This window comes from Micropterus salmoides, unplaced genomic scaffold, assembly GCF_014851395.1.
Source record: "Micropterus salmoides isolate LMB-PRFRI ecotype aquatic unplaced genomic scaffold, ASM1485139v1 Ms_hic_scaffold_13, whole genome shotgun sequence".
NCBI lineage: Eukaryota > Metazoa > Chordata > Actinopteri > Centrarchiformes > Centrarchidae > Micropterus > Micropterus salmoides.
The window spans coordinates 1,170,777-1,189,031 of NW_024040374.1; the positions used below are offsets into that span (position 1 = coordinate 1,170,777).

Below are 18,255 nucleotides of genomic sequence, written 5' to 3' on the forward strand. Positions count from 1 at the left end.
AGCTGTGTAAGATTTAAGTTGAATGATTAATAAGCATTGTATTTGACATAAAACCTTATTATCTCAATTAAAAGGACAGAAACAAATTTATGTGAGACCCAAAAGGCAATTTATTATTTTGGCCGGTAAAAAAATATGTTTGGCCGGTGGATTTTTCATCCCCCAACCAACTTGGCAGGTGAGCCAAAAAGTTCATTTCCATCCCTGGTTTGTAAACAACATTCAAAGAATCACTCGTCCATTGCTGTACATGACGACATTGCTGTATCAGTTCTTTAATATTAGAAAAAGAACACACTGCCAGCAGTAATGTTAGTTATTCTCAGCTGTATACAAGCTCAGAAACCAGCACTGAGTCTCAGACGATCAACTTACTGTGTTTGTTTGGGATTGCAGAGTGACTTGTGTATTAGAAAGAAAATGTTCAAACTCACTACAGACCTCGAGGGTTATTTTCTCAGAACGTAAAGTTATTTGTTCGATAATTATAGTACTTTGTGTGTATGTACACCGCTAGCTACTATCTGTGGAACATTACATTTGTTGTAATGGAAAAGCCGATACTTACGCAAGCTAACTAAGCTAACCACCAGCACCTACCTGTCTGACGGGAAAACAGGCTAACTCCGCGTCACTCTTCATCCCCAACCTCCAGGTACTTTTAGCAACTGAAATATGTAGAAAGTTAGGAACTGATGAGCAGAACCAGTTCTCAATACCCAACGCTGTAAGTGATAATTGAGAGGACTGTTTGTGTATGAATCTATACCTTGTTTTTTTAGGGAAATCATAATTATTCTGCCTTTAACCAACATAAATGTATCTATAAAATTCCTATAATGTACTTGGTTTAAAAGTACTGGCACTCCATGACATTTTAATCTTGTTGCGTCATCCTAGGGCTTGACAATATAACAATAATTATGGCAAATACAATTTTCAATAACAATATAACAAATGTTCAGTAAACATTCAATGAATGTTTGACTTTATTCACTTGAATCATACACATTTTTAAAACAAGGAAAAAAAACATACAAAGCTTTTACTTTTACTTTACTCGTGCATATTTGTTGACAAAGATTTTATCACAATTTAAACCCCAATTAACCATCAGGTTTCTTCAACTTTCGCTCAGGAGCAGAAATCAGCCTTTAAACTCAAAAGAAATATAGATTTAATACTTATCGTGATAATTATCGATATCGAAAGATATGAAACTTTTTATCGTGATAACACGTTTGGCCATATCGTCCAGCCCTACGTAATCCTCATAATATTCGCTTACATTTTATTTATGTGCACCTGCAGACTGAAACACACGGATTTACCTTTTCCTTCACTGACTTTTTGGACTTGGCATTGAAAAAGGTCACACATAAATGCTTTCATAATACAGCACTTGCATAGTGTACATACATACTCAGTGAAACTGTAAACCATTAGAAGACAGGAACATGAGACGGCAGCCCAAATGGACAAATAGCCATTTGGGCTAATTTCATTAGTAGTCGTCTGATTTATTAGAAGTAAGAAAAAAAGTGAAATTTGGACTTATTAAGGACCACACGAACTGTTTAGCACAAGAGCCGACAGTGCATGTCGGCTACCGTAGCTTCTCCTGTGCGCTTGGAAAGTGAGCGGTGACTGATGGTGCGTTCATGTGGTGAATATTCAGAATATTTTTCCCTCCTTAAATCTTTATTGCAAAAAGAGAAATAAAGTGTACATGGGACATAAAGAAGTATACAGAACTTTGATATTAATATTTTGCCAACATGTAATTTGTAATGTGGTTATAACGGTTAGTCTGCTGTCCATGTAGAGTCCATGCGTGTTGTTTATACGCTCTGATAATGATAATCCAATTCATTTTGTAGTAGCGTCCATGTTGCTTCCACATTCTAACTTATGAGTGAACATGAAAACACACTGAAGTCAGAAGAACGACTTCACAACTCGGGAAATGGGACCATCCGAGGAGCACTTGAATGCACCGTGAGCCACTGGGTGCAATTCACAACCGTCACCACTAGATGCCACTGAAACTTACACTGAACTTCTAATGATATAACTTTTAACTGATATTTAACAAAATGTATAAAAGTAAGCAAGTAAAAGCTAATTCTATAGTATATTTTATAACTACAAGAGCTAATTCTTTACAGGCGGTGCATTGCTCAGGCTATTTATTAATTTCAGTCTCTTCCAAGTAGGGCCGCACAATTAATCTAATCGCAATCGCTATGTTGTCATGTGTGATTACATAACCGCAAACAGTGTGCAGTTTAATAAAACTGAAAAAAGTGTGTGTGACACTGTCTTCTCTGTGTGCGCTGCAGTCTGCTCATTATCTTTGCCCACACCGGGCTCTAGCATGTACCCCTAAAAACAAATAAGCCTACGTGCAATGAGAAAAATTATTTATGAGCAGTGTGCCAGTAACTTTTAAGACAACAACCTACCGTAACCCCCCTCCCCGCCCCGCCGCTAATTGTTCAAAACATAGTCGGTCTCGCTCTGTGACAGAGTTCACAATAATCGCTAAATGACTTTTTCTCCGAATCGTGCAGCGCTACTTCCAAGGTATTAATAACAGCCCAAAACACCTCTCCAGTTGCTCCACCTATAATTGGCTATGTTATATTTTAAAGTGTATCTCTGAGTATTTACACACTGCTGTCACTGAATTTAAACAGCACTACACACTTTCTTTTAAGTTAAAGAAACAACACAGACACAACAAGAGCCTGTAGGGATCGCTACATTTACATGACTGATTTGTTGGCCTGGCAAGTGTGTCAATATTATTATATTCAGAGGTACAACACTTTCAAGACTCTTGCTTTTCTTTCTGAATTCGGATTCCGTTAAGTGATCCAACTCCGGTGGTCTTTACATGAACTCATATGTAAAAAAAAAATAAATAAATCTTGACCCGACTTATTATTTAATCCAGCATTTCATTCCTAACGCTGTGGAAGGAGTTCCACAGATGTCCCAACATAATGCAGGGGAAATGCTGCTTAATACTAAACTGTGAGGCCCTTGACTTCCCAGCAGGTGGTCTCACCCATTCTGTCCCACCCAGCAGGGGGGGAGGAGGCATAGAGACCACCACCATCTGTAGATCCAAAGGAAGATTTTAGACCTTTTACTTTTCACTTTGGTATCTGTGTTTCTCCCTGTGACAGTTTTATTTATTACCCTGAATGATCATGAACTTGTTAGCTCTGTTTGAAAGACTTCTGTCTCGTAAGTCCTCCAACATCTCGGCTCATCTCGTGGAGTCCTAACTGAGCTCTGTGATGTTGATCCAGAACTTTTTGTCCGGTCATTTCCAACTGTGATAGGTTATTGCGCGGGGCCCTCCTGCCTGCTGCGAGGGGACATCTGCATGCATGGATCAGTGGGTAGAGCCTGGCAAACACAGAGCACTGGGGATGTACGCTCAAACAATATAAACTCAATACTCTCAGGAACCTGCCAAAAATTTGAAAGCACGTCTACACAGACTTGACTGAAACATCTAGAATCAAGCGAGTCAGGAGCTGAAAGCGTTAGCTGACAAAACAGTGTCTTGATGCACATTATACTTAATCTTAAACTTTTTAAAAGCGTTTTTTTAAAAATCATTTTGTTATGTGATCATCTTTCAAAAAGTATTTTCTGATCGTACCACCAAAATCAAGGATGTTCAAATCCCTCCACAAACTGTGGTGGCTTTAATAATGAATTATTTACGCCATTTTACAAATTAAATTAAATTTACTAGTAATTGGTATCGATTGAGAATTGTCAAATCTGATTATGTCATAGTCAGGGTTGTCTCTAGAATTTTTTTACGGAAAGTCAAGGGAACGAGCTGGGGGCATAGTTTGTTATCAAGGAGGGCTCTTTTTAAAAAGTCCTAGAAGTTCATACAAGTGCAATACTAAATTATGGCAGGGTTTTTTTTTTTTTTGGAGTAAAGAAAACTAAATATAGTATATACAGTGGGTACGGAAAGTATTCAGACCCCTTTAAATTTTTCACTCTTTGTTTCATTGCAGCCATTTTCCAAAAATCAAAAAAGTTCATTTTATTTCTCAGTAATGTACACTCAGCACCCCATCTTGACAGGAAAAAAATAGAAATGTAGAAATATTAGCAAATTTATTAAAAAAGAAAAACTGAAATATCACATGGTCATAAGTATTCAGACCCTTTGCTCAGTATTTAGTAGAAGCACCCTTTTGATCTAATACAGCCATGAGTCGTTTTGGGAAAGATGCAACAAGTTTTTCACATCTGGATTTGGGTATCCTCTGCCATTCCTCCTTGCAGATCCTCTCCAGTTCTGTCAGGTTGGATGGTAAACGTTGGTGGACAGCCATTTTCAGGTCTCTCCAGAGATGCTCAATTGGGTTTAAGTCAGGGCTCTGGCTGGGCCATTCAAGAACAGCCACGGAGTTGTTGTGCTTTCATGTGTCTTGCACTGAGGAGAGGCTTCCGTCGGGCCACTCTGCCATAAAGCCCCGACTGGTGGATTGCTGCAGTGATGGTTGACTTACTACAACTTTCTCCCATCTCCCGACTGCATCTCTGGAGCTCAGCCACAGTGACTTTGGGCTCTTCTCCCCCGATAGCTCAGTTTGGCCGGACGGCCAGCTCTAGGAAGGGTTCTGGTCGTCCCAAACGTCTTCCATTTGAGGATTATGGAGGCCACTGTTCTCTTAGGAACCTTAAGTGCAGCAGAAATGTTTTTGTAACCTTGGCCAGATCTGTGCCTTGCCACGATTCTGTCTGTGAGCTCTTCAGGCAGTTCCTTTGACCTCATGATTCTCATTTGCTCTGACATGCACTGTGAGCTGTAAGGTCTTATATAGACAGGTGTGTGGCTTTCCTAATCAAGTCCAATCAGTATAATCAAACACAGCTGGACTCAAATGAAGGTGTAGAACCATCTCAAGGATGATCAGAAGAAATAGACAGCACCTGAGTTAAATATGAGTGTCACGGCAAAGGGTCTGAATACTTATGACCATGTGATATTTCAGTTTTTCTTTTTTAATAAATTAGCAAAAATTTCTACATTTCTGTTTTTTTCTGTCAAGATTGGGGTGCTGAGTGTACATTACTGAGAAATAAAATGAACTTTTTTGATTTTTGGAAAATGGCTGCAATGAAACAAAGAGTGAAAAATTTAAAGGGGTCTGAATACTTTCCGTACCCACTGTAGGATAGGATTTGCTGACTCTTCTCAATTTAATACCACTGTAAACTGACAAGCTCACTTTAAGACATCACTTTGGTCTCTGGTAACTTGTGATGGGTGTTTAATATTTTAAGTCGAACAATCCAAAGAATTGTTGTCAGAGCTCTTAAAAGTACATGTAGAAATGGATAGTTGTGGTCCTTAAAAGTGTGCGCTGCGTAACACGTCACAGGTCAGACAGTAGAGAAGAGTTAAAGTCCTCATCACACATCCCTCTATCCTTACCCTGCTCTCTCCCTCCTCTCTTCATCCTTTCTTCCAACTCCTCCCCTCCCTCCTCTGTTGGCAGAATCTGGTCGCCGGCTCAGCTGCGTTGCCACGGCAACAGCAGCCTCCTCCAGCACCTGCTGTCCCCCACTTCCTTTCATCCCTCCGTCGTTCAGCCCCCGGTTGTCACCCTCTCCCCCTTCTCCTCCTCCTCCTCCTCCTCTCCCTCCCTCTGTTCCTCCGATGGCCCTCTGTCAGCCCCCGTTCACCAGCGAGGAAACCCCTTCCTCTGGAGGTAAGAGACGTGCTGTGTCGCCTCCTAACACAGCTGTTCCTGTCTAAGTGTGTGTTGTCTTCTGTTTGCTCCATTTACCGAGCTTCTGTTTTTGTCAACATTCACGTTCAAGCAGAAGACTCTGCTCGGCTGAAAGGTCTCTGAGAGGAACCAGCGAACACCACAGATGAGCCGTGTGTTCGTCAGGTGACCCCAGGAAACATGCACTTAGGAGTGTAAAGCTGGGCTCATACTCGTTTCTGACCATGTTTCACGGCAAAGTTATGAAAGCTTCTGAAAGTGCCATGGCTACACGACGCTAGCTGTCAAGTTAACAATCCAGACAGTAAAACGTAGCTCGCTTACCTCCACTTCTCTCTGTGAAATGGACACGCAATACTGTCCACGTCTTCCACGCCACCTAATGAAAATTCACCGTCGCCTCTCTTCGGCACACAGGACGGCACAGATGATCAAGGCAGTATGTTTCTGCCAAAAACAAACTTCTTCCAACCTCAGAGCTTTCAAATTAATCTTTCATGACATCGTCGATGGTGTGAACGCTCAGGTGGTGGCTGACCATTGGACGTTACAGTGTGAGCATGTAAATCGTGAGCTGTGGCTTTACATCGCATACGTTTTATTCTTACAGTGTGACTTGGAATTAAACAAGAAGACTTCTAAAATCGTACAGTGGATGCTCTGGCTACTTAGCGATAACATAGCTGAATGTTTTTTAAAGTTGTGCATTTTGTTTGGTTTAGTAATTGGGCCAGAAAGAGAAGTGTCATCTGAACTTTGCAGTTTGCCAGCTTGTGAGTGAGCAGGTCTTTGTGTTGTGTTGTGCGTATGGGTCTGGAATCCAGTCTCTGTGGATCTGTGTTGTTTATGGTTATTAGTTTGTCTAAATACCATTTGTTGGCAATGGTATTGAATTTCTCTTGTTAAGGTCCCCTTTCTTGATTTAAACAACTTTGTGGCCACACTAAATAAAATGTAATCAAGTTAATTGTAACCAGGAGGCTCACAGGTAAACAGAACACCTACCTCACAAGATGGCGCCCACTGTCCCAACATGCAACTTGGCGTGATGTACCTTCACATAGCTATTTTTATTTAAATAGGTCAAGGTACAAAAGAGCCTCGGGAGCTAAATCAGAAACTAAAAGTGCCTTTTGCTGAGTATCTCTGTAGAACTGTGAAGATTGTTCAAAGTAGGCTGAAAATGGATTTAAAAAAAAACATTGTTTGACACATAACTTCAAAAACAAAATGAAACAGCATCAGTGAGCCGCATATTTTGTTGTTGTGCAACTCCTGTTGTAGTCAGTGGATGTAAAGGACACATGCAGAGGTGGAAACTCAGGTGATGCTGCCTCAATGGGCTGAAAGGTAAATCTGAGGGGTTTTGTTTAAAAAAAGCACAATATTACAAGATAGGTCAGGATTTTCTGACTTTTCTCTGATATTTGCTTTTGTTACTGTGAAAAAAATAGTGATAGTCAACTCCACTCTGATAGTTCCTGAGCGATCAGAGTGGTTCCAGGTTGGGCTATATGGAAAAATCCTTTGTCACAGTTCTATGGTGACATTTTTAGGAAAGGTTTGCTTTTGGCCATTCAAGTGGATTAAATGTCAAAATTCATATAAAAATCCACACCTTGTTATCAACATTGTCCGAATTGGTCTAATACACCCAGAGATGATAAAGGAATACGGTATGGCACCGTGTTTGCACAGACAACATTTACTTAAACGTAAGGAAACAGCAGCCAGCTGTGTTCACACCAGGGTTATCAATGAGTAAATATCACTGATGCAATTCATCGGTAGAATGAGGCATCTGTTATATCTGATAACCAGCCGCTCCCCGCTCCGCTACTTATTATAAGTCAATAAGAGCTCCTCTCCGAAACAGAGAGGTGAGAAGAAGAAAAGAGCATCAGGGAGGGAGGCGGCACCGCTGAGGGGGGAGAGAGAGAGAGAGAGAGAGAGAAGGAGGGAGGGAGGGAAGAGCGGCTCTCGCACGCACTCGCTCTCGCCGGTGTGACAGGTGGAAGCCAGCGTCTGTTTGCTGACCACGTCCTCTGCCGAGCGTCTCCGTGTCACAGCGATGGTCGCGTGCTAGCGGTAGCATGTCTGACTCCTTCTGGACGGTGCTCTCCAATTTCTCACTGCCCGAGAGAAGCATGCTGCGGCGCTCCAAGAGGTAGTGCTCTTTTATTAGTCTGCATCTTCCTCCTCTCCTCTCCACCCCTCCTTTCATTTTTGTGTCTCGATTAGTTTTTTCCTGTTCTGCCGCTCCATCCTTTCGCATCCTCTGTTCTCTCTTCCTCCTCCTCCTCCTCTTTGCAGGTCTTAGATGCTCAGCAGGAGTTGCTCCAACATGAAGGTCAGCTAACTGGATTTGTCTTTTGATGGACGCTCTGTCTGACTCGGTGTGTGTTGTTTGAACGGGGGTTACTGCCAGATGTAACACTGCTGGCATGTATCCCAGGGCTGCTGTTTGTGTTCTTTTTATTAAATTTCCTCTATCTGCGTACAAATTTAAGTGTTTGTGATGCAAGTCCCGGTTGCAAGGTGTGATTTGACTGTTTTTTTTTTTTTTTTCATGCAACAATATGTCGTCATTACTTCACTTTTCTGTCGTTCCCTCAAGTTGACCTGTCTACTTCAGTCACTGTCAGTCAGAGCCAGAAGTGGCTGCTCCCACAGGAAAAAGAGAGGCAGAGCTGTACTTATCGCTTTTGAAGAAGCAACTGTCTTCCTCCTCGCTGTAATAACAGGGGAGGCTGCCACACACACACACACACACACACACACACACACACACATTTCTTCGCTTGTGTGTATTTGTCTCGGCAGTGTTTTTAAAAAAGAAAAAGGTCGTGAAGGGAGGGGGGGGACTCCGGCATAGCAACAGGCTCTGGCAGTTTTTGGGTTGGTGTGGATGGAGACGTTTCTTTCTCTTGAGCTGTAATCAGGACAAAACATATTCATCACTAGTGCAGACAAATGGTCTCCTGAAGGGCTGGAAGAGAACGGCATCCTCCCCTTAAACATCAGTTATCACATTCAGATAAGAGTATAGTAATTCTGAAATCTCCCATCATTTCTTTTGCTATTTTATTATGTTGTCTTCAGAACCACTGTTCCACAGCTGCTCCACCCATCAAGCTAATTTTCACAGCCTTTCTAATACACACATTTGCATTTCTATGCCATGATGAAAATACAAATGTGGAATGTCTGCTTTGATTTTAATATAACATAATGTGAAAGGCAAAGTCAATATGTCTGAGGTGTAGACATCACCTTAGTGGGCTTAGAAGAACAAAGCTCCGTCCTCTCTCATTTGTCACTGACCAGATGCTCTCAAGTGCCAAGTTCAGTTTGTTTTATCACAATCCGGATACTCTTGCGCGGGCCTACACAGGTAACTGTAGGTTACAGAAGCTTGCAAGCTAAGTGTTTGGCCTGACTTCCTGTCGGAGAGCGGGTCCCAAATTGTACACTGGAACAAAACATGAGACATTAATGATGTATTCATACAAGAATAAAAGAAATCTGCTACAAATGTGAACTGATGTGCAGCTTGGAGAAGCATGTTCCAGCCTTTAGAAAGGCCAAAGGTTGATTTCTGCCTTCCAGCTTCATATGGAGGCTTTGTGCTTTTGGCTTGCCCCTTTAGCAAACATGCACCTCCTGATAAATGCAGCCAGCATGTAGAATAAATGTACTATTCTTCAGTTTAACTGGACTGATTTGTGTGGAGAAACTTGCAAACTTTGTCCTCACCACGATCATCATCTGTTCTGTCACACAGAGAATAAAACATATAAACTTGAAGGATAAAAAACAGTCACATGTAGTCGATCATTTTACAAAAGTCTAAAATAAGTCGATATAAATATGAAAAGTTAAGACAGATTTTTTAGTCCTGTTAACAACAGGTCTTTATTTTCATATGTGGATTTGTAAAAAACTAAGCATCTCTTATTGTTTGTTTTGTGTTTTTCTTTAATGGCGTTAACCCTGTTAGCTACTCACTCTAACTCACAACAGACCATGAGAATCAAGGGAATTAGCAGAAAACACACTCACGTGCTCTGGTGTGGGCCGTTACATTGATTTCCTGTGGTGGCTGTAACCCTCAGACCAACATTATTGAGTGCACTGTGGGAAATGAGTTTAGCTGTAGGTCTTATCCACATACACCCACCTGCTGTCAGGAGTCTGTGTGTGCTCTGTGTGTCAGGTAGTTTAGTTTAACGCCCACACAGCTGTTTGCTCATCGCTACTTTCCACTATCTCTGCCGTCATCACTGTATGTCTGACTGTGTGTCTTATGAGTTTTACAGAAGCAAAGTTATTACACTCTGAGGTTATATGCAGCTGCTCATATTGCAGGTAAAACACGAGTAAACACACACGTGCAAACACTTAAACATACTCGCCAGCTCCTCCATTTTTACCATCTTGTCTTGTTGTTTCTCCCGAGTACCACACATAAATTCCACAAACTTCAAAATGTTATAAATATAATATATAGTTCAATATCCCACGCAATTCTGGGAAAGAAACTCATTTCTTTCAGACAGTGAGGTGGGAAGATCAATATTAACATCTGTGTGTTAAGTAGAGTCAGGGCGTACAGACATACACATATCAACACCCCTAAAGCTCACTAACTAGCATGTTGTATCTAGTTTGTTTAATGACAATTTGTGGCTTTAGGAGGAACTATTGCTTGACAAACAACAGTGTAGGCTGTGCAGCATCTCCGGGTACATCTGAGGTCACTTAGCTCCGGTTTTGGTTTTGGTGTCTCTCACGATTGTACGAAACCGTGTCAACCTCACTGTGATGACAAGACTCCAGGTAGCTGCACGTGGTCAACTTATCGACCCATAACTTCCTCTGAAACCTTTTAGAGGTTTATGCACTGATTAAACACCCGATATAAAAAAATGTTTATCGATGAGGTGTTAGCAGTTGTATTTTGAACTTTGGACTTACTTGGGGAGAAAGCAAATACCTACTGTATGTTTCGGTACTATTTCTGTAATCTGTAAGTGGACCGAAAGCATTGTCAAATTGGATATCAATGATGGGCAGCTACCAAAATAAGATCTAAGTTTACAGAAAATGTGCTTGGCCTCGCCTGGGTAAAACCGAGTAATGAAACTGAGCAGTGGTGGTTCACCTGCAGCGCTCAGTAACGATGCTGTTACCCGACAGGCCGTTGTTTTGATAGTGATGAGAGGCACTCGCAATCACACTTTACACACACATACACACTCGCACAGAAATGTGCCTTCAGTCAGTTCTGCATAATGGAAACATGTTTCCCAGCAGGGATCCAAAATGCCTACAGGAGAAAGAAAGTAGAAAGCCTGTGTTTCTCAGGGAGAGAAACTGCTGTGCCGTCTGCAGCAGGTTCATTTGCGTATAAAAGTCAGAAACAGGTAGGCGGTGAGTTAATGTTGGTGATGTGTCAACCTTTTGTGACTCAGTGGAGTTTTCCTGCTTCCTCTTTCCATAGTCAACCCAGACAGAAAGTCATTAAGGTGTCTAAAATCTGGAGTATTCTTTTTATCATATCGTCTCCTACTTGTCTTTATTACAGACAGTCACTCCAACTTCAGCTCCTTCCATTCCTCGTTTCATCCTCAGACATTTGACAGGTGCATTCGATGGACAGGCTCAGATGTAAATCCGTATTCATAAGGCAGCCACTGAGCTCTGTTCATTAGGCGTTGAACAGCAGCAGAGTGAGCGACAGTCGCTGTAAATTAACCTACACATACTGAGAGGTGCTTTAGTCTCAGTGGGACTCACGGTGTGTGCTGCAGGCTCGGAGTCTCTTCTTTATGTCCTCCTCTCCTCTTTTGGGTTATTTTCATGCATCATTTTCTTTCCTTTCTGTCTGTTTGTATGTTCTTTTGCTCAGTCCAACCTGACCTTTTCTCTAATGTCAAAGTCAAAATGTCTCTTCAGCAAAAGCTTAGTCTGACAACCGATTGGCATAATTTCATAGAAAGGAACTGATACACAACTGTATTTTCACAGAGGATTTCCTGCAAATATAAAAGGGAAATAGAGGCAGTTTGCAATTGGTACACTTCAAGTTAATTAATTCCATTTAATTATTAGTGTAAGATAAAGAGTCCTTTAGTCATTGCACAGCAGGTCCACTCCAAAGATGCAAAAATGTAAAATCTGTCTGCAGGGGAGCATAAATTCAACAAATGGAGAGTAAAATTCCATTGAAAGGAATTTTTACTTTTTTCATTCAAGGAAATGTCTTTGAAAATCAACTCAACAGAACTACGTAAAAAAGAGTTTAGGAAAGAGGTAATTATGACTAGAATCGGTGTCTGTGTGTAAGATGAAGAAATTCCATAAACACACATCACTGAATATCCAACATGGCAGCTCATCCCTCATACAGGTGTGTATTTGTTTGTATGTGTAGACCCCATGCTTTGCTCAAACTGCTGATGCTGCACATCTCAACAGATGGCAGGAGACACACATACACGTTCACAGCATGGCATATCTACAAGGCATGCAGTAATTATTTCTCAGGTGGGTATGTGAAGTAGACGCAAGCCTGCCATAGATCAAACACTTAATATTCCCCACATGCACACATAAACATGTACACAAAAATACATTATCTTGCCCCTAACCTTTACCCAAACCTTATTCTGATGCTTTTCTTCTTAAACCTAATCCTGAAACAGCCCTTTGAAACTTAAAGCCTAAAAGTCAAACTGCTCCGTAGAAATAGAGGAGCACACAAACGTCAAAGATGAAGAGATCCAATAAGACAAACCTAAAACAGAGATGTCACATTGATCACATTACTGTAGCAAAGACTTTCAGCCTCAGTCGCTTTGTGCGTCTTGTGATCATCCAGGCAGATTCGGCCTGTCAGAAACACTCCACTGCACGGCTACATAATTACAGCCAGCAGATTTGATGGGCCAATTATCACAACACGCACATTCTGTTAGTGTGGCATCGCCGCAAGAGCCAGTCCAACAGTGCATGTGTGCGTCGGTTTCTTCCCTTAGGATGTTTTCACACTGACAGAATTTTCAGCTTTATTAACGGCGGAAATTATGACGAACCGAACTTGCTGTCGGGAGGTGCAGTCCGGTAGCCAAACACCGCCCTAGGACTACACAAAATGTGCACACAACAACACATGATAACAGCCCGCACGTGTCCAGAACCACTAAATGTTTGTTGCTTCTGAGGGAGCCCTGTATTTTAGGGATTTTAAGTCCTGTTAGCTCCTCCATAATTTAAACACTGGTGTCAGTTCTATTAGGTGAACAGATAATAGACACGGAGAGAAACTAAACTTTAGGATTTACTGCTACCATTTATTATCCATCATGACTATCCGCAGCATGCGACTCTTCTTCTTTTTCCTGTACTTAAATCCTCTGGTGTCTGTCCTCTTGAAGCGTGGCAACTAATCAATATGACAAATGACAACCGGTGACCCTGACAACAGGAAACAAAGAAGTGCAATTATCCAAAACTTACACATGTATTCATCTTGATCAAGGAAACGAGGCCCTTTAAGCTCAACCTCAGCCTTTATAGCTTAGTACTTAATGTTCTAAAGAGTACATATTTATATTCATAAACTTGATAAATACAATTGAAATTAAGTGTGACAATTTTGAAAGAGGGTTGTTCATTCCTCCAACATAAATGTGGTTTTATCTGCATTTAAAAGGGCTTCGGATTAAAAAGTGTCCTTTGGATATTGTTAAAGTCAAACTGCAGTTATCCAGGTTAAAATTAAGGCTGTCAAACGATTAATTTTTTATTAATCACGATTAAGCGCATCTTGCATCTTTTATCACATGATTAAAATTCTATTGTTGTTGTTTATTATTATTATTATTATTATTATTATCATCTCTTAACTGTTTAAGTCTGTATTAACAATGATAGCGATTCTTACCAGTGTATCTTGATTAGAAATCAAATATTAATGCAAAGTTATTTTATGAACTTGACTTTTAGATTTATTTGATTATTTCAAATCAAAAGAAGTGCAACGAGACGGAGGTAAAACAATCAATGTCTAAAGAAATACAATCTTCCTTAAGCTTGCTTTCAAAACTTCTACAGCAAAAGTGCTTGTACAAAATGTACACACATTATTATAAAGTGCATAACAAACTAAATACTATAGTAGTTCAGTTGAAACCAATGAGATCGCATTTACTTGTGTGCAACAATTGTGCCCAGCAACGATAATGTAAATGACGTGCACTGCATACAAGGTGCATACTGCTTTTGACTTGTCAACGGAGCCGTCTGGGAGTTTCTTAAAGCAACACACGCCATTCTGGACTGTGTTGTTGTTGTTTATCTCCATGGCTGCAGCATGACAACAAGTAAGGGTGCATCCAAGGGTCAAAATGGTAACAGCCAAAGATCTTTATAGCAAAGATTCTTTGGTAACAGCACCAGTGAGGGTATAAAATAAGAAAAGTTGCCATGCGATTAACACAATTAAAACATGTTATCTGTCCTTAGTCTCATCGCGATTAACGGGCATTGGACTTGGTTGAAGATACTCGTTGTCTTTGTTGTGGTCGCGTGAGGCCAAGTCTTAACGAACGGCAGTGTCACGAGGCCAAATGTGAGAGTTTGTTCAAACTCCTGGGAAGGGATGATAGGACAGCACTGTAGGTGGGGAATAAGTGGTGTTGCAGACCTTCACCCCATCTCTATTCTGGTGTAAATCACTTCTTTCACTCCTCTTTCAAACCATCTGTCACACACATGCACATCGTTATCATATAAAGAGTGTCCCCCGTCCTTCACATGATGGGAAACTGCTGGGTCTTGGCGTTGAGCCATGTGTTTTGCGTAGTGGTTGTTCAGTTTCCTCAATATACAGGTCTGTGCATTCCTCACTGCATTAGACAGCATACACTAGATTGCTTTTCTTGTGTTTGGGTGTGCGGCCTTTCGGGTGGACCAGTATCTGTCTTGGCGTGTACTTGGGTTTAAAAAAACACAGGGGTGTGGTGTTTGATTAAGTGGATGACTGAGAATCACAAACATCAAGCTGCAGTTGTTGTCTAGAGTGAGCGTTACAATATGAGGCATAGAGATGGGTACTTTCATTAGTGTGATACAGTGTCACCATTATATGCGGTGAACAGCACAAGAATAGATCCCTGGAGAACATCTTTTGGATACAGCGGGTTCCCCGACTTCATTGAAGTTGTGACGGTGTACATTGAAAATAACAATGTCATCTGTCTTAACTTGCATCTCGTTCTGCCGGTGTGTTCTGGGCATTAGAGGTGGCAGCTGTAGAAATGTGTTACTTTAGAAAGACATCATCCCAATGTGTACCTAGAGGCCTCATCACAGACGCCTCTTCCGTATGTCATTTCCTCTGAGTGTTACGAACCTCGTCTCGAGTCATTACGGACACGGCGAGTTTCAGAGCGAACAACAAAGAGGGGAAAAATCCTGTGAGCTCGACCTGTGGGTGTGTTGGAGCTGTTAGGTGTGAAGACTGCCGCTTCATTTCCTCCTCTTTCCTTCTGTCTGGGGACAGATGTCGCAGCTTTAAAGCAGATTGCTCTTTTCTCCACAAGCATCTTGTCTACAGCAGTGTGTGTGTGCACACACCCACACAACAACAAACACACAGTAATCTCATCCCCAGAGGGGAGCTCAACCATTTCACTGCAGGATCAACCTCATAATGACTGTTCAGCCATTAGCGATGGAGCCTGAATCGACATTTTCTAATGTAACACTCCAGTGGAAATGAAGAGAAGGGATGTTTTCAAAAAGCTCAAATTACTGACAAAACCAAAAACCCATTTCTAGTCTAATGTCTTATATTATTTCAGCTGAAATGTTGTTTCTCTCACGATCAAACGCCAACAAAACATCAGACAAAACCTAAAAACAACATGTCTAGATGTGTGCATCAAAACCCTTATGGAAATAAAAGATTTCCAGTTTCCAAAGAGAACTGCGACAGCGGATTAAAAGAGCTGACGGTGTTATCTGTGAATATTGTGTTATTAAAATGCCATTGTTTATTAAAGGGACTTTTTTCACGTCACATTTTAGTATCGCCTCAGCTCGCTTGGAACCTCGACGGAGGTTAGAAAAAAAGGACCTGGTAGCAGGTACAGGTACAACTTTTCCACAATGGAAAACCAAAAAATTCGAGTCGAGGTGAGTCGAGCTGGTACCGTGCAGTGGAAAAGAGGCTTTAGAAACTGATGGAGTGCTTAATCTCCTACGTAATGTTATTCTTGCTACGCAAAAAGGCCACAGCAAACATCTGTGAACATTTACATAAAGCAAATGTAGACAAACAAAACATTTTTATTTTGCTTAACTTAAAATAAGTATGGGTTGCAGCTGTCTGATGTGTGTCATCAATGTCCTCTGGTGTGAAGGACGCGCAGTGTGGGGAGCAGTTCTCGCCTCAGTGGAACTGTAACATCTGTGAGTTCACCAGCAGCGCGTGTTTGAAATCAAAACACACACACACTGTGTAATGTGTGTGATCAGATGTGTGTCTGACAGCCAGAGTGGACACCTGCTGTTATCGACGCAGAGCTGCACGGGATGTTTGGCCATTTTTGGAACCGGCACAAATTACTGACATGAGAGTGTGTGTGTGTGTGTGTGTGTGTGTGTGTGTGTGACTGGTGGCTGTTAACTTTCCAGGTCAGTGTGGAGAAATGCCAAAAGAAGGCTTGGTAACTTGGAAATCTGTGTGTGGTTCATCACAAAAGCTCCTTGAAACTCTAAAGCGTTTTTTCCTGAGGCCAACACCTTTTTTTTTTTTTTTTTTTTACAATTGACCCTTCACTAAGCCACGCCCCAAATACACAGCAGGCCAATCACTGCGCAGTATAGGTCTCGCTCTGACTGAGGTCCGACACTTTCACGGCTGCGCTCCATTGACTCTAATTTTCTAGCTTTTTTTATGTTATCTGTTTAAACGCTGTTCCTGCGGCGTCTTGTAATAGTTACAGCAGAGGCTGAAAGGAGAAGTACGATTTATTCTCTTTCCAAAACCTAAAATAAATCCAGAATAATGTCGGCTGTGGATTGTTCCTAATGTAATGCTAGTTAGCTAACGCTAGCTAACTTCCTACTGAATGTTACGTAATAAAGTCCTGCTGTTCTAATAATGAACAGAGGCCTACCAGCTGTACAGGAACAGTGTTTGTCTCAATCATGGGGGGCGGTGGTTCACCCTCTGGTCAGTCTGAGTCAGCCTGAATACAACATTCAAATGTATAATGCAACTGCAAAACTGTCTGCTTTTTTCTGAGATCGCTTTTTCCAACAAATTTGACAGTATTTCTCCGGGGAGTGAACTAATAGACAGTGGCTGCGCTGACAGACCGAGAGTTGAAAACTGTCAACTGCAAAATCTCATGGACCCACATATGGCGAGTCTGTCCCCTCGCTCTACATTCATGCAGAGCAATTGGCCTACGTACTTTGTGGTGACCACAGCGTCTCAGCCAGAAAAAAAAAAAGCACCCTAGCGTTCCCAGCTAGCCGTTTTCAGAAGAGCAGGTGGCGTTTTCAGCTGATAAAAAAACTTCTTTGGTGGACACAGATGTTGCGATAATACAGTTGTAATTTGGACGTAAGTGATTTAAAATGTGCACTTGGATTGAGATGAATTTGGTTTTTGTCCTCAGCTGTCGGACCAGCAACAGGAAGAGCTTGATCGTGACGTCCAGCACGTCCCCCACCCTGCCACGACCCCATTCTCCTCTGCATGGACACACAGGTAATACAAACACACTCGCGTGCACCTCCTCTGACACGCCAATACGATGTAATAATACCATTACCTTGATATCAGCAGTGGGGACCATGAATATCCACAGTGTTTATAGCAGTCAGCCCCAGCAGTCGAGACGTCTCACTCGGGACCAAAGTGTTGGACAGACAGAAGAACCATCTTTAGTCCCCGTTGGTGGCATAGCAATACTTGACAAATAACCGACAGCAAAAGAATAATCCTTATTAACTGAAGGTGTTGTTTCTCGCAGCGATGTCCGTTTGTTCCTGCTGACAGGTGTGTGTAGTGACAGCAGGTGAGGTGTGTTACATGGAGTCGTGTTGTTTACTATCAACACACCAACAAAGCTCAATTAACAGCTCAGACTGCACACTGAGCGCCGCACGGCCGGATATTTGATTGCCTGGATTAATACACAGGCTGCTCCCAGATTGTCCAGCTTTTTAAAAAGTAGGTTGGATGTATTGTGTAAATTGAGAGTGTGTTGTGTTTGATGATGCTACACGAGAGAATGAACTCCGGCTGTGCCCGCCTGCCGAGACTCTATTTCAGCTCTATTTCCTCTTATTACTCTTTTTGAATTGATTGATAGATAGGGGCATGTGGGTATAACAAATCATATCAATTCAGCTCTGGACAAACTCATACTTTCATTTCTGCTGGCGTCTCACC

The 18,255-nt window shown here is 41.6% G+C and overlaps 1 protein-coding gene across 11 annotated transcripts in view; it reads left to right on the plus strand.

Annotated features, from left to right (window-relative positions):
• mast2 (microtubule associated serine/threonine kinase 2) overlaps positions 1–18,255 on the plus strand; it is a 205,524-nt gene that overhangs the window by 131,277 nt on the left and 55,992 nt on the right. For all 11 annotated transcript variants that reach the window (XM_038714996.1, XM_038714997.1, XM_038715004.1 and 8 more), the window contains one exon: positions 17,477–17,568. In XM_038714996.1, the coding sequence (XP_038570924.1) occupies positions 17,477–17,568 (92 nt within the window). The remainder of the gene's footprint in view (positions 1–17,476; positions 17,569–18,255) is intronic.